This window comes from Rhinoderma darwinii, chromosome 8 (assembly GCF_050947455.1).
Source record: "Rhinoderma darwinii isolate aRhiDar2 chromosome 8, aRhiDar2.hap1, whole genome shotgun sequence".
Classification (NCBI taxonomy): Eukaryota; Metazoa; Chordata; class Amphibia; order Anura; family Rhinodermatidae; genus Rhinoderma; species Rhinoderma darwinii.
In genome coordinates, this window is record NC_134694.1 from 85,316,483 (window position 1) to 85,334,089 (window position 17,607).

A 17,607-nucleotide genomic window follows, 5' to 3' on the forward strand; every position below is an offset into this window, starting at 1 on the left:
CATGTCACATTCAGAAACTTCCAGAATGCGTTTCGACTTCCATACTTAGGAAATAATTCAAATGGATCCGCTACCGGTAATTTCTGTAGTTCCTAAGCTCAATTATTATGGCTGGTAATTTACTTCTTATAAAGTTGAGCCAGTATATTAATGGATTTATTATGTTCTACTCTCATCTTCTTTGCCGGAACAGACAATTGAACATGACATTTAAAAGCCATTTTTTTACCAATTTTCCTATGTAATTAAACCTTATCATATTGTTTTCTTTTTAAAAACTCTTGTCTATTAGTGTGAAAAACGAATTCTAAAATAGCACGTTTTATGGGTGCCTCGTTTTATTCTGTTACTAAGGCAATGGCTAAAAAAGAAAAGAAAATGGCTAATACATAAAACAGCTCATGCATTTAACTAGACTTCATGTCCTCTCTAATTGTGCTTTCTTTGCAGGAGTGCAAGCCAAAGAAGTGGAGAAGCCTGATTATACAGAAGGGAAATAGCCTTCTGATGCAAGATATTCAAAAAGACGATATGGGAAATTATACTTGTGAAATTAAGTTTGAAGGCAGATTGATCAGGCGAACCATTCAGCTAAAGGTAACAGGTAAGAACTGGATCAGAACTGTACACTATGCATGAGTGCATTTTTATATCCTCATTCTATTGATTAAATGTTTCTGACCTCGAGTATTGAAGTGATTTTAGACGTTCTTATCCAGAGATGTGTTTACATTTCCGTATTTTACTATGCTTACATCTGGCAGCATACCCTGCTTGTTCAGTGTCTGTACAGTGGCTGGAAGGTGTGGTTGTTTTTTTTTAGCAGGAATAAGTGACGTACCTACAGTGCCTATATCTCTAGCTTCCCTTAGCTATGTGCATTATATATATTAGAGCCACTATTGCTGGCAAATCAGCCAAGTCATCTGTCCCTGTGTCTCTCCTGCACAAAGCAGATTGGCATTACAATCTAATCTTAGGGATTCTCTGTTTTGGACAATTCCTTTTTTGTTAGAACCAGGCTACACCTCTAAATACAGAACATCCACAGCAGAACGCCTCTGTTATGAAACTGTATACTGATGAAATAATGCTTTATAGCACCAGGATACTATATACTATATACAAAATGCTGGCTTGATGTTAAACAGAAATTTTACAATTGCAACAGTATGTATATAGCATCAGAACTGCATTCTATATAGTATTTAAATTATGGTATATTGTACCATTTCAGCCATATGTACACCCAGAGGCGTAGCTAAAGGATCATGGGCCCTGGTGTCACATTTTAACTTGGTCCCCCTACCGCCCCCTTTTGATAAAACCAAAATCTTGTATTAAACATAAATGCACACAGAAATTTTCTGTAACCGGGTTATAGAAACCCCATTCACATGCATGGGATGCTGAGTTTTGTCGGACTCTACGTATACTTCAGCATGGAAGCTACGCCGAAATCCGAATCAATTGTGAAATAGATGAGTTAAAAATAACTCTACTGCAGGGGATTTTCAGTAGATTTAACCCTTTGCATTGTAAAGCGGGAAGTGCGTGTCAATTCTGCAACATTGATAGGCATGCTGGAGATTTGATAACCAGTACGTCCTAAATTCCATGCAGTTTTTTTTCTGTTGCGTGTGCATGTGGTTTTGAAAACTCCATTCACAAGTATTGTATTGTAAGCTGTAGTGGATCTTTGGTGCGCAATCCAAACCGGAAATCTGAGACAAATCTGCCATGTCTGAATATACCTTTTATTCAAACTAGAAAAGAGGGAAAAAACACGGTGCTTCATAATGTGTAACTGTATAAGAAGAGAGCTGGACAGTGGGGGTGTCTATGCCCCCAAATGATTATTTATATTATATTAAATGCAATAATTCTAAAAAATATTCTATGTAATCTTTATGCGTCCATATGGTAATATCACAAGTAGTAAGAAAACAGGTATGATGAGCGCTGCAGGAGGAAGCCAGTAGTCCTGTGGAGTCATTTAAATGATTACTTTATTGGTAAATACTAAGCATTACGGCACCAAACTGTAATCATATACCTGATAACGGCATCGGTTCGGTGCCGTAACGCTTAGTATTTATCAATAAAGTAATAATTTAAAGGACTACTGCCTTAGGGCTCATCATACCTGTGTTTTCTTGCTACTTGTGATATTAGGATATACCAGTATTTACAGTGCAGTCAAATTGCGTTTTCTGCCACGATTTTCACAAAATTGCAACAAAAAACGTCATTTGACCGCACTGTGTGAATTAAGCCTACTGTTTTTGTGTCTTGTACTAGTTTTAGGGCTAATATAAAGGCGTCTAGGTGATGACATGCAAGCCCCAGTCCCTCACTAACCGAATAGTGATTCCTCAGAGTAAATTCTTGATCTCTTGAAACCGCATGACTGCTATTTATTTGTCAAATGAGGTTCGCTGGTGATCAGGTTGTTTGCCGTATGTCAGTTCTTCTGGCATCTGAACAACTAAAACAGATTTTCGGAGGGAGGACCCGACAAAGAGTACCTGAAATCTTAACAATCCAGTACTCCATGATTATGACTTGTGATAGTGTAATGATGCTGGTTCGTATATCTGGAATACAATAGAAGGGGCAAACAACACAGTTCTCAATCATAGTCAGATGTAATGCATTTTGGTACACAAGTAGAGAGATCAACCATGGTCAGACGTAATACACAGTTTAATACACAAGTTGAGAGATCAACCATGGTCAGATGTAATGCAGAGTTTGGTACACAAGAAAAGTAATAGTTGATAAACACAGGAAAGATGGATCTCTGACCAACCAGAATAATCTGGCGGACAAAGCACTAGGTTGTGGGTTGATATAGGGCAGCAATTAGTGTGATTAGCCAGCTGCAGAAAACACATGGCTGGGCAAAGGACGGACTCGTCAAGAGTCCAGAGTTCAAGTCCAGATAAGTTCAGTCCATGACAGGGAATTTGCAGTGAACCACATTGTAAGTTACTTTGTTTTGGCTGGATTTTAGCTTTAACTTTAGATTTGTTTTCAGTGTAATTACGATGGTCTATAATGTCCTATTTTACAAAGTAATGTACAGTAGTTAAATCGTTGAGGTCTATAAAGATGTTTTCTTCATGTTTGTGTACTTGTGTACAATTTCTGTATTCTAATAAAAAAAATCCTACCCACTTATTATTTTACACTTCATTTAACAGAATTACAGCTTTAAGTGGATTCATAGACACAGCTCAAAGAAAGATTTACTGGAGTAAATCCTAGCCAATATTCAACGACAAAGTCTGTATCTGTAGTACAGCTTATGTCAAACATGTTCCAACTCTATTCACAATGGAATATTTTGACATGTTTTTTCTCATCTAGATTATTTTATTGTTTTTTTTAGATTTCTGACTACTGAAATTATCTTTTTGAATATTTACTTTGACAAATTCATAAAGACCTTTGAAATTGCAAGGAAGATCACCAGAGGCAACATAAATTAATTTTGGAGTTATACTTTTCTAGTACTGGTTAGGACCCATTTTGTCCTTGTAACAACCTTGAAAGGATATTCCCAGTACAGAAAACAAAGGCATATAGCTAGAATAGACCATCACTTTCTGATCATTGGGGGTCTGTGTGCTAATCCTTCCACGACCTGGAGTTGCAGTTCCCTGCACAGCGGGTGGCTGGGAGCCCTATGGCCCTCTCGGTTTTAAACACAAGTTATGATAGAGTCCGAGCAGTCAAACATCCTCCATTCAGAAAGTATTGGCATATCCTAGCGATATGCAATCTTTTTCTACTTATCCCACAGCCCAAAAGTTCTCTTTTGGATTTCGATCTTGTTCTAAATGTATTATTTATATTAAGATTTTATACATTTGAATATGCATAGCGGATGAATATTAGTAACCAATCGCTCAGCGTCAAACCGCGCATTCCAAAAATGTCTTAACCTTAATAACATCCAGTAATATTTCATCATTATTAAAGCGTTAAAGTGCTAACTATGTATTTGTGAATGATTCATCAATATTATCAATTATTATCACATCTCATGCCATGTAAATAGATGTATTCCCCATAAAATAGCAATTCTGGAGCATCTTTTCTTAGAACTCTATATTGTGCCAAGCCTATCTGATTTCTCCTACAAAGTTATAAATGAACTGACAACTGGTCGTTACCACCTGGGGGGTGGGGCTTCCCTGCACAGACCAACAATGTCCAATCAGTGCTGACATGGTGGGACTGTGTAGGGACACCCCTTTTTGAGAAGGGGATGGGAAGACTCAGTTGTCAATTTATTTATATATTTCTAGAAGGAATAACAGAGGAATAGCACAAATCAGAGTTCTAAGAAAATATGCTCCAATATTATTTCATGGGGAATACAAGTGTTTACTCAGACAGACATGTCAGGAGAGGTGATTGATCCTTTTAATTTGCTAATTTTGATGAATCATTCACAAATGCATAGTTTATACTTTAACTTTTTAATAATAAAGTATTATTGGATGTTACTCTTGGCGTCGAGTGACTGGATACTATTATTATACTCTATATATATATTCAAATATATAAATTGTTTAATAACAATAAATGTTTATAGTAAAAAACGCACCGTGAACAACTGAGGAACATCACATATATCAAGAAAATAAGGAACACACAACCATTTTTAAATACTGTAATACACTACCAGCACACATTCTAAAAATGGAGACCAGCTGAACAGCCATCTAAGGCCCTGTTCACACAGAGTTTTTCGGCGCTGTTTTTGTTGCGGAAACCGCTCCAAAAAAATGGCCGAAAACGCCTCCCATTGATTTCAATGGGAGGCAGAGGTGGGTTTTTTTTCCGTTCTCGGGGAAAAAGAAGCGTCATGCCCTTTCTTCAGGTGTTTTCATCTCTGACCTCCCATTGACATCAATGAAAGGCAAAGCAGTTTTCGTAGTGTTTTTTGCCCACAGCGCTCAATGGCCACGGTCGAAAGATGATGCAAAAAATGTGGCAAAGAGCGTGCAGGCAGGTCAAAGTCTGCAGGAATTTTAAGGCTGATTTTTCCGCCTGCAAAAAACTGTGTGAACTAGGCCTTAAACTACTAAACAGATTTCCATCTCATCATGAACACCTACTGTCATCTCAGTTTCTAGCTCGTAGGAGAAGAATCCAGTGTGGTGTTTGAGATGGAAGCCTGTGCTATGTCATTAATTTGTTAGTCTTTTTCCTATGAACAAGAATTAATTTTGTTCTCTTATCTTAAAACTATTAAATTCTAGAATAAATTTGTGCAACAACTGTTTAAACTTTAGTTCCTCTTTCTTAGATGCCTATCAGATGAGGTTCGCCACAAACTGTAACATTTGCACCTATTAGATATGTTCCATCAGATATGGCTCTGTCACACCGCTAAAAATATGATGAGAACATTTGATAAATCATGTGATATAATGTATACGTGTTCCTTTATGATGACTCAGTCACAGTCCCTTGTGATGGGGGGGGGGGGGCACGGACAGAATGGGTATATAACATATGTATTGTTCCTTAATAAATTAGAGAATCTGATTACACTCACATATTGGGTTAGTGTGCTATTTTTCTCTCCGATGCATCGTACCTATTGCATGCTCTCCCACCATTTGAAACCAGATAAAGACTACAACCAGGTCCAGTTGATGACCTGCCTAAATTGATGTCCACAACATGTTCTTCTACAGTAGCATATGCACATCAGCGATGTTTTCAGGGATGCTTATCTGAATACCAATGTTGTTAGTGTTGTATTATGGTCACAAGATGATATTAGAGACCACCTTTTTGCATTGTTTTTGTTTCATAAATTATTCTGTTAGCATTAAACTAATACGGCCATATCATCTGTGAGGACTTAAAGGGAATGTATCATCAAAAAATAACCTATTTTTAAATCAAGTTTTTATGTTAAATATGTTTTTAAAGAATTTGTAGTAATTTTTTTTCTATGTCTTAACCTATATTTAAAAATAATCCTAAAATCTTGCAGTTTTCATTTTTGTCACTAAGGACTCATTCGGACGAGCGTGTTCCTCGTTCGTGTGCTGTGTGTTGAAATAACTCACAGCGCATGGACCCATTAATTTCAATGGGGCTATTCAGACATGCGTGAGTTTTCACTGGATGTGAAACTCGCTGGATTTCCTATATTTTTGCGCACCTATTCGATCATTGATGTCTATGGGTGTGTGAAAACCACAGACAGCACTCGGACATGAAATGTAGGCAGAATGCTGTGTTTTTTGCCCGTGCCTCACAATAGACTGACCCTTCCTGTTCTGTAGAGATCACTTCTCGGCAGTTACCTAATTATCATCACAGGCAGGATTACAATGACCGGTAAGACCTATTTATATAAAACACGGATTCACCAATTCACCATTAACAATAGATGATGGACACAGCTCTCCCATAGAAGTCAATGGGTTCCCTTCTGTCCACAGGTTCCTATGGTACATGTGGTTGCGGTAAAGCATATCTCTAAATGCTGTTAACAGCAGCTCGGACAAGATGGTTGCCCCCCAAATCTACAATCACAAAATAATTTAGAAAAAAAGCTAATGTTTCACTATCTGGTTTCAATTAGAAAAAAATAGATGTGATTCATTCCCTTTTAGGAATATTGAGGAATTAACCAAAAATAGTAATCAACCCCATGGTTAACTAGATAATATTCTGGTGAGCCTGGTTCCACTGCTAGTACATGCGGCATGATTTACTGGCACACTTCCTTCTCCCGGTGTCCAGCGCCATTGTGTGCTTGTCTGAGTTTATTACCAGGAGATAGAGTAGTGCTTTATTGTGTTTTTTGCTGCTGCACACGTAGCAAGCACACAATGCAGCACTGCTCTCTCTCCTTGTGTTCAGCGTCTACAAGCGCATAATGAGGCACTGCTCTCTCCTAGTGATCAGCGCCGCAAGGAAAGATTTCAGTAACCGCTCTGTAAAAGAAAAAGTTTGCAAAAGTTGGCAGCTATCTTATGTGCACCCCCCAAGCTAGTGTTCAGTAGCCGCAGTCTCTCCTATGTGCACCACTCAAGCTGGCGTTCAGTAGTCGCTTTCTCTCCGGTGTGCACCGTCCCCACGCTGGTATTTAGTAGCCGCGATCTCTCCTATGTGCACCACAGATCACATAAATGGTAACAGTTTATCTTATATGGCATTTATTTTTGCATGGCATACGGAGTACTTCATCATAGATTTTTATTTTTTTTATCGGCACGCTGTACAAAAAAGGTTAGCTATCCCTGATGTAGACGTTCTGTATTTTGAGGATTGGATTTAAAACCATTGTAAAGAGAATTCTAGAAGTGCCCTATACATAACAACCACGTACTCTTGAATCTCTAAGTTTTCTCACAAAAGACTTTGTTATTTTTAACCAGTCAGTCATTAGCAGCTGTAATGTAAGTTGACCCTTTAATGCTTCAGGGTCTTGTGGAGGTTTTTACTCTGCGTTTTAACCTTTCTGCAAATCATCAATAAAGACACATCTATTATTCACATTAAATATAATATTTCAAATTACATGACAAAAAATTTACTTAATGTGGGACCTGGAGGTGTCATAATTAGAAGAAGAAGGGCAGAGATCAAAAACAGATTGCGAATTCATTATTCTATGTAATAATAAATTATGTGTTTTCAATAAGAAGTTGACGGCTTCTCATTAAGTCTAAATGTACTGCCAAACAATGGTGTGGTTAAGTGAAGACCTCCATAAAACGACGGCTAATTTCATTTCTGCTGTATTCATTATCTTTAACAGCATCAATAACTATTGGTATAAATGAGATTACGAGTGCACACTTGTCTGAAGATTTGGTGTATTCTACTTGGTAAGTGGTACTTGTGGAAATATGTAAATCACAGGTCTTTCCATTGCAGCTCATTAAGTTATGGCAGTAGTAGGGCATTGCACCTTGTTAGTCACCACTAGCAGTACAACTTAATGGGGTTGTCCAGAATTAGGGGGAACATTTTTTTTTTTATGTTTTTCCCGGACAAGCACCACTCTTGTCCTTGGGCTGTGACTGCTGGTAATGCAGTTCATCCCTATACAATTGAATGGGACTGAGCTATTATACCAGAACATGGACAAGAGTGGCGTAGTTTCTGGAAAGAATAATTGGACCCCTTTATGTAATCCTGGGCAACCCTTTCAAATTGTGTTTCTACTGGTGGCTATCATTGTGCAATGCTCTTCTACTAAAGGTATAACAAACAAACAAACACTCCTTTCAATAGCTTTGAAAAACTAAGTAGAATCAATTTTGTATAAAACCAAGAGCAATATTACGAAAGGGGAAGAAAGAGCTTTGAACTCTAAAAAAGATGGATAATGTTATCATAAAGAAAGCAGACAAGGGAGGCAATGTTGTCTTGATGACCAGAGAATATTACCTCTCCGAAGCTTTGAGACAATTGTCAGACACGAGCAAGTATTCAATACTAAAAAGGGATCCTACTCACAATTTTCAATTAAAATTACAATCCTCCTTGAGGAAAAAATGTAGAAAATGGCTGTCTATCACAAAAAATGGCTTGTACTCTGGCTAACATCTTTTTAGGGGTTTTCAAAGATAGATATATCATTACACATTTAAATCTCTTCTTAACAAAAATTTAATTCTTCCTAAGATTTGTTGACAATATCTTCATGGTCTGGTCAGGTACAGAGTTGGAGTTCGGCTCTTTGTTGCCTATTTGAATGATTCTAATAAAATTAATATGAAATTCACAAGTAAAATTGACCCTTTGGAACTAGACTTCCTTGACGTGAAATTGACAGTTAGGGGAAATACTCTACATACAGAAGGTTTTAGAAAACCAACTGCTACAAACTCTTTATTACGATACGATAGTTTCCATTTCCTACACGTCAAGAAAGCAGTTCCATACGGCCATTTTATAAGACTAAGACGTAAAACTGCTACAGATGAATTGTTGCGATGCGGGGTGTGGACTAACTGGGCCGTGCCGCGTAGCGGGATGGCAGCTGGCCAAACAGGTAAAGTACAGAGTCAATAGTTCAGAGAGGATACCTGAGGCAACGTAGACAGTAGCAAGGCAGACACGTCTGGGACCAGGCGACGGGTAGACGTCAGGTGTGGCGCAGCAGAACAGGCATGGAACACAGCACAATACGGCAACAGCACGGCACTAGAACAGGATAGCACGGAAACAGGAACTGGGAAACTGAAAGACACTAGGATACCATTAGCACGACAAACTTCAGGAAACAAACAACGCTCTGGCAAGGAACAAGAGCGCAGAGCCCCTTTTATAGCCCAGAGTATCCTGGGCTAGATTGCAGACTTTCTGCAATATGCGCGCACTGGCCCTTTAAGACCGTGCACGCGCAGGCGAGCGCGCCCTCTGGAGACGGTCTCGGTATCTGCAAGTGAGTGGCGGCGCCTCACAGGAGGACGTCGCTGCACACAAGTCAGATGTCCATGGCCACGGCCGTCGAGGGGTAAGTCAGAACGACGGGCTGTGGCCATAGACGTTACATGAATCCTTCCTAAAACCGGCAAATGCTTTAAAAAAAACGCCTGTTGGAAAGAGGTTTCCCACATTACATAGTGGACATAGCAATGATTTCTATTAAAATCAAGAAATTAAAAAAAAAAGAAATAATATAAATAATGAGGGACAGAGATTAATCTACATTTAATCATACCTGTTAAGCTCAAATCATAAAAAATTTGATCTTTAAACACTGGCATTTAATCGAAGGAGACTTTTGTCTGAGAATTGTAGCCATAAAAAAAAAACCCTGATTTCTTTTAGACGAAGTACTACATTAAAAGATAATTTGGTCCACAATAGGTTTTCTGAAACTAAAGAAAATTGGCTTGAAAAACAAATCCCGAAAGGGAACCATCGTTGTGTCAATTGCACTCATTGTAGGTTTACCCTCCAAGCAAAAATATTGAATTTCGGAGGTATCGCACAAAAAATACAGCAATTCATTAGTTGTAAGACTAAATTTGTTGTCTACATTATCTTTTGTCCATGTGGACGTTTCTATATAGGGAAAACCGTTAGATGCCTGTATGTTAGATTCAGAGAGCACTGCAAGTCAATAGTAACAAGAGAGGGAGCTCCAAGATTAATTAATCACATGAATGATGCCCATGGAGGAGATTTCAGCTTACTTAGGTTTTCAGGTCTTGAGCATTTTCCAATCCCAGAAAATGGGGGAGACAGACATAAGATTTTGCTGAGAAAAGAATCAGGATGGATTATACGTGCCAATGCAATGGGACCTGCCGGTCTAAATGATAAAAGTGACATGGAAGTTTTTTTTAAAACATTTTGTTTGTGCTTATAAGTTTTGTTTTTAATTTGCTATACATCGAAATATGTTTTGCATTTTAATTTTAATTTCACTCATATGTACAACAGTGTAACTTCGCGTTCTGTAAAGGGACAATGAACAGCTTACTATATCGTATTTATATAAAGACCAAAATGAAGGATAATGTAATCTAAAACTATTCTACTTAATTAAATATGGTTCCAGTTCTACTACCCGATATTTATTAATAGGTATTTTCCCAATTTTTTTAGAAAATTCCACTCACCTTAACTAGTCCGACATGGCCGCAAAAGAAATAATCCTTTCTCAGCGGTTTAAAAGTCAGGACCAGGTGAGATACTGGAATCAGTCTAGTTAGGATATAATAAGGTTCTCTTTTCCTTGAGATTGAGTAACATAAGGGGGTGGGTCTCAGAGGCCGTTCACTGTTGCTACACGCATTACCAAGGAAGTTGCAGCTGACGGGAATTTAAAAGAATGCCGCCAGCAATGACGTGTCAGGTCAGAAGAAGCGATATTCCAAGCGCGAAACAGGCTGTAACCTGCAATCTGCTGTGTCCTCCCTGTAACGCTTTTTATCTTTGCTAAGATGTCACAACAAAAATAAAGTTTAAGAGCCACAACAGGTTAGTGCCACTTTTTCACTCATCTTACTGCATGATATTCATAGACTGTTTTTCTCTATGCTGAGCACCGCCCAAAGTTTGTTTGGCTAGGAACTCCTGTCCTCGTTTGCATCAATCTATCTGCTCCTTACTATAGAAACCACGAGTGCTGTCAACTACCGTACCTGTATAACAAACAAGGTAAAATTTCCAACATAATTTGATGATCTGCTATCTTGTGATTTGCATATTTCTACAAGTACTACTTGCCAAGAAAAATACCCCAAACCTACAGACAAGTTTATTGAAATCTTTTATTGGCGGAGAGCAAGCTTTGAAGCTGGCAAGCTTCAGGTAATGCCAAGCGATCTCACAAACTTGAATTTTGAAGTGTCTGTTTTGTTTTTTTCTGTCCACTTTGAAAGCCTCTCCATTGTTCCATTGAAAAAGAGTAAGTGGAAACAGATTAAACAAGTATTGATCAAAAAAACAGAAAAAAACAGTGCTGCTTCAGGAGAAACCCAGGCACTAGAAATGTGAATACATTTTTGGAAATGACCAAAATTAATGCAAACTTATCTGCTGCTTATCAAACCCCATTTAACCCCGGAGTTTCTCATGGTTGAAGGTTTATTGTTGATAGGTGGTTCTTTCTAGCTTTAAATTACAAATGATCACAAGAGCACGGACATGTCCTATGTGTGCATGAACTGAATAGACCAAAGTCTATTACACATAGACAAAGGCTTACAAGAAAAATATTGCGATAAATTTAGCACACATTATTCTAGTGTGCATATTACAATTAGTAAAAGTAATATTCCAAGTAATAGAATAATTTTTTGGCTTCACTACACTAATAGGGTAAGGGGTTGTCCTCTTTGGACAACCGCTTTGCATATGTCCATTACATATGAAGTTAAAGGGAATGTGTTGCTAGAAATTATTTTTATTTTTTTTGTTAAACGGTTAGTGTATAGGTGATTAAACATTGTTCTAATTTTTTTTAATTTTTTCACGAGTCAGGAAATATTATAAATTAGATTCTAATTTATAATATTTCCCAGTGCTGGTCACTAGATGGAGCAATTCCCAAAATTGCAGCATTGCATATGGTAAAGCAACCACATTGCTTTATGCTGCAAAATTTGAGAAAACTCACTCGCTCTAGTGAGCTCTCAGAATCCCCCCTCCTTTATCCTGGCTAGTGCCGGGAGAAACGAGGGGATTGAACGGTCAAACCTCCTACACTATGTGTCGCCATTTTTTGAGCTAACACACAGTGTAGTAGGTTAACATACAGTAGTAAACACACAGTAAAACACGTACATACACAGACCTAACTTACCTGCTCCTGCCGCCGCCGCTCCCTCCGTTCCGTCCGCTCCGTCTGCTACCTCCGCTCCAAGTGCACAAGTCCGGAAGCCGCGACCGGAAGTAGTAATCTTACTGTCCGGCCCACAAGAAAATGGCGCCGGACGTCGCACAGTTCTATTTGGACTGTGTGGGAGCAGCGCATGTGCCGTTCCCACACAGACGGCGTACAGCATAGTGGATGGAACGGGCCCCGTTCGCATTCACTATGGGACTGTATGTGCCGTATTCCATGTCCGTATGTGTCGTTAATCGACACATACAGAGATGGAAAAAAAAATGGCAGCCCCCATGGACAAGAAAAAGTGAAAAAATAAAAAAAAGTAAAACACAAACACAAATAAATAAAAAAAAATGTTTAATAAAACACTAAAAGCAAATTTGTCTAAAAATTTTTTTTTTCGTGACACTGGGCCTTTAAAGGGGTTTTCCACCTTCTGATAACCTATCCCGACTCCCGGGCCGCACACAGGTCAGCTGGTTCGCTGCCTCCGTGCACCAGACGTACATGCCGGAAGCAGTTTGCTACGGCCACGAAATAGCGACTGAGTTGCAATACTGCAGCTCTGCTCCTATTCAAGTGAATAGAAGGGAACAGAATGGATATGATGCTATAGAATGTGCTGCTATTCATTGTAGTGACTGGTGGGGACTGACCATTACTAATTTTGAGCGCAAGAATGCACAATATCTTAGAACAAAAATGCCCACTGGTAACAGCCAATGATATCAACACATCCAGGGACTCAATAAAACGCTCAATATTAGGAAGTTCGAGCACTAGCCATTTATGTTTTGCCCCCTTTTTTATTTTTTTATTTAAAAAAAACCGAAAAAAATATTTAATACCTTTAAACTTTATCTAGGTACAAATTTCCAGAATACAGCAGGTCAAACCAGAATTTTCAACCTAAAAGAAAATATATTGCGGTAGTAAAATTTGTCTTAATCGCCACATCTTTCATAATTTCATTAATACAATTTATAGTTTAGGGCTGCAAATCATCAGATTAGAGGCTTTTGAGAAGCTCACAGTTCCAGTCGTGACTTGATTAAAGAGATCCAGTTACTGATTTAAAAGTTAAGAAACACGGCTCCTTACACATGATTATTGCATTTGTTCTTTTATGCAGATAACTGTAGCATGGAAATGGAGGTGAGTCACCGAATTCAACTGCATTCTAATGAGGTAGAAGAAAGATGGTCATTCACTGTGTTTGGAAAGTGGACAGAAGAGATCATTAAAAAGTATTTTTCTGTTTTAACTGGACACATCATTATTATTTTGCATTTCAATTCCAATTAAAGGGGCAATAAACCTAAAGTACAAGGTTTATAAAAGCAATGCTGATAAAAAGATCTGCCAATAGCTTTCACACTTATCTAAGTAAATGCTTCTTGAGGTTCTCAGGGCTGGAGACGTGAGATGAAGTTGTACCTAATTATGGGGCAGACATTTTTCTGGACTTCCTGTCAATAATCCCATTAAAGAACACTTCAGTCTCCCAACTGCAAATTGCTGCTTAGAGACCATTCAACTGCACATTAGATATAGATAAATTAGATTGCAGGTTTAATATACTGTATATTTTGGATGTGAAGGGCATGGCAAATATTACTGGGTAGCAGAGTGTGTAAATATATCTTGCTTTATTGAACAGCCATTGACATAGAGCATAAACAACTCAAATAATCTGTAGTGTTCTTAACTTTTAAGAGGTACAGTAATGCCCATTATAGCAATACAGGTCCTTCTCAATGAATTAGAATATCATCAAAAAGTTTATTTATTTCTGTAATTCAATTAAAAAAGTGAAACTCCTATATTATATTGATTCATTACACACAGAGTGATTTATTTCCAGCATTTTTTCTTTTAATGTTGATGATTATAGCGAACAGTTAAAGAGTCTCTGTCACCACATTATAAGTGCCCTATCTTCTACATAATGTGATCGGCGCTGTAATGTAGATTACAGCAGTGTTTTTATTTAGAAAAACGATACATTTTGACAGTTATGACCTATTTTAGATTTCTGCTAATGACTTTCTTAATGCCCAACATACACAGCGTGATCATGCATGATTGTGAATAGACATCATGCCCTGGCTGGAAGCAATGTCTATTCACTCTCAAGACACTTCAGTAACTTTAATGTGTGAGTATGTGACTGCACATCATGATCTAGCAAGATCACTATGTGCTGAGTAAATGAATGGAGAGAAGTGTATGACACTGATTGGTCACTGATTTGTCAGCATCATATACTTCTCTCCACAACGCCCACTTGGTCAAAAAGTAAAAACATGCCCTGTTGGGCATTAAGAAAGTCATTAGTATAAATCTAAAATAGGTTATAACTCCGTCAAAATTTATCGTTTTTCTAAATAAAAACACTGCTGTAATCTACATTACAGCGCCGATCACATTATGTAGAAGATAGGGCACTTATAATGTGGTGACAGAGCCTCTTTAATGAAAACCCGAAATTTTGTCTCTCAAAAAAATTTGAATATTATATAAGCCCAATTTCAAAAATGATTTTTGAAACCGAAATGTAGGCCTACTGAAAAGTATGTACAGTATATGCACTCAATACTTGGTCGGGGCTCCTTTTGCATGAATTACTGCATCAATGCGGCGTGGCATGGGGGCGATCAGCCTGTGGCACTGCTCAGGTGTTATGGAAGCCCAGGTTGCTTTGATAGCGGCCTTCAGCTCGTCTGCATTGTTGGGTCTGGTGTCTCTCATCTTCCTCTTGACAATACTCTATAGATTCTCTATGGGGTTTAGGTCAGGCGAGTTTGCTGGCCAATCAAGCAGAGTGATACTGTGGTTATTACACCAGTTATTGGTACTTTTGGCATTGTGGGCAGGTGCCAAGTCCTGCTGGAAAATGAAATCTGCATCTCCGTAAAGCTTGTCAGCAGAGGGAAGCATGAAGTGCTCGAAAATTTCCTGGTAGACGGCTGCTTGACTCTGGGCTTGATACAACACAGTGGGCCAACACCAGCAGATGACATGGCTCCCCAAGCCATCACTGACTGTGGAAACTTCACACTGGACCGCAAGCAACTAAGATTTAGTGCCTCTCCACATTTTTTGAATTGAATTACTGAAATAAACTTTTTGATGACAATCTGATATATTGAGAAGGACCTGTAAATCACTTAAAAAAACAGGACTTTAAATATGTTTTATTAGATTTTAAGAAAGATTTGCTTAAGACTGTGGTAAATCTATCTTGTATGAAAATATTTCCCAACCCAAGTTCTAGTATTTGTTATGCTGACAAGATGGGTCCTCTTAAAATAGGACCACATTCCTCCCATTCTTGATGGCTGATATTTTAATATTTCAAGAGTGTGCTCTATACACAAGGTGGCCAAAACATGGCTCGGGAGCCACTTGTGTCTTATAAGCCCCTTTTGTGCAGCTCCAAACTAGCCTACATCATGTAAGACAAATGTCCAGGATTCATTGACATGCTTCTGGATTCCTGGCGCTACCCTGGAATGCGGAACGTTTCTGATCCTTTCTGGATCATTTGTTTTCTCCAGTGCAGATTTATGACTTAGAGGTTGATATAGGAAAAGATGACTACATTTAAGTGGCTACTGATTTGGCTGCTGTAAGTTCCCATTAGAATAATAGAGAACAGAGTAGAGCCATTGAGAAGATAAGTGTGTTGTGTTATGAAGGCACTTTGGTTTTTACATTTGTATGGGCAATTTTTTGGCTGGTGGTAGATGAAACTACTCTGTGAGCACGATTATGTGGGGCAAGTGCAAGGTATAGACAATTCTTGGGCCATTTGACCAATGGATAAGCCATTGGGGATACATTCGGGCTAACAGCCAAATTGTCCAGATGGGGAGCTTTCTTTTTACATAGGCAATTCCTTGTTGATTTTATTACTTTGTTCACTATTTAGCCTAGACTTTTTCTTGGCCACAGTGGTGGCAAATATCTGCTGGGTCTACCACTGTGTAGGTATTATGTGTCCCTTTTCGGGCACAGTCTGCTTTCAGTATTGCTATTTGGAACAATTCAGGGGTACCATTTGTGTTACTAGTTCGGCCTTCTCAGACTTCGAGCACAGGATTGCCATGTGGATATAACTAGGGTTTTGGAGGTGCAGCCTGGATAATAAGATCTGTGGATAGGATGGGCTCTCCATCTTCTTCTTTGTGTATGTTGTCATCCCTACCTCATACGGTAAATGAAACATATTTCAAAACAGGATTATTAGGGGTTAATGTTAATTGAGCATCACTGAGAATCCTTATTATTGTTAGATATAATTTTTTTGGGCCGTTAAGCAGCTGATTACTAGACATGCAAAGAATTTTGTATTATACCAAATAGTTGCAACATTCTTTTTTTTTTTATGTAGCTGAGGTAATTCAGTGGTCTGGCTGCAAACAGACATTCTCCTATTTAGGTTGCTATGGAAAATTGTCTTAAAGGGCAAATGGGACATACTGTATAGTCCGTGTTCATTGGTCTCCAGGGCAGTAAGCCAGCTGTACTTTTCTTTTGCATCCACAATCGATTAATAGAGCAGCAGTAATACCTACTTATGAGATGTCTTGCATATTGTAACATTACCTTGAAACCAGAGTTTATCCAGCACCAGTTCAATAAGTGTTACATCAATAAATATTAACTCATTCATGTGGCTTTTGTATATATTAAATGTTTTCCAATACCTTTTTAATATTTTTTTTTTATCTCTGCACCGCTTCTTCTTCTTTTTTTCAATATTAAAGCCCCCTGAATATCGTTCTTTTAAGTTTTTAATTTTCTTTTAGCAGTACGCTGTTTTGTTTACATTGAGAGGTTTGTTTACCTCTGTGTGTTTCTTCCGTCGCTCTTGCGGTCATTCTTCTCCCGGCATGCACCGCTTGTCTGCCTGCATGCATGCCATGCGCCGGCAGCAGGAACTAATCACGCCTACTAAACCCATGAATTAGCTTTTTACTGTGCATGCATGATTCAAATAAACATTAGTTGGAGCGCGCAGGCGCTAGTTTAGCAAGTCGTCCGGAACAGCCCACTACAGAAACATCAAAGATGACGCACCAGTCGTGGAAAAGACAGGAAGAGGAGCTCGTCCGGAAGTAAAGAATCAAGAAGACCGGTCGGCACATCAGCGGAAGAGAAAAGTTCTAATGTTGGTGAAGTCACGTGTCACTACTCGGTATTAGAAGACATCTACAGCTTTGCATCGGTATGTATATTACAAAGATAGTTTGATTCATATTTAA

The 17,607-nt window shown here is 38.4% G+C and overlaps 1 protein-coding gene across 2 annotated transcripts in view; it reads left to right on the forward strand.

Annotated features, from left to right (window-relative positions):
* Positions 1-17,607, forward strand: part of IL1RAPL2 (interleukin 1 receptor accessory protein like 2) — a 708,817-nt gene that overhangs the window by 373,414 nt on the left and 317,796 nt on the right. For both annotated transcript variants that reach the window (XM_075834359.1, XM_075834360.1), the window contains one exon: positions 451-604. In XM_075834359.1, the coding sequence (XP_075690474.1) occupies positions 451-604 (154 nt within the window). The remainder of the gene's footprint in view (positions 1-450; positions 605-17,607) is intronic.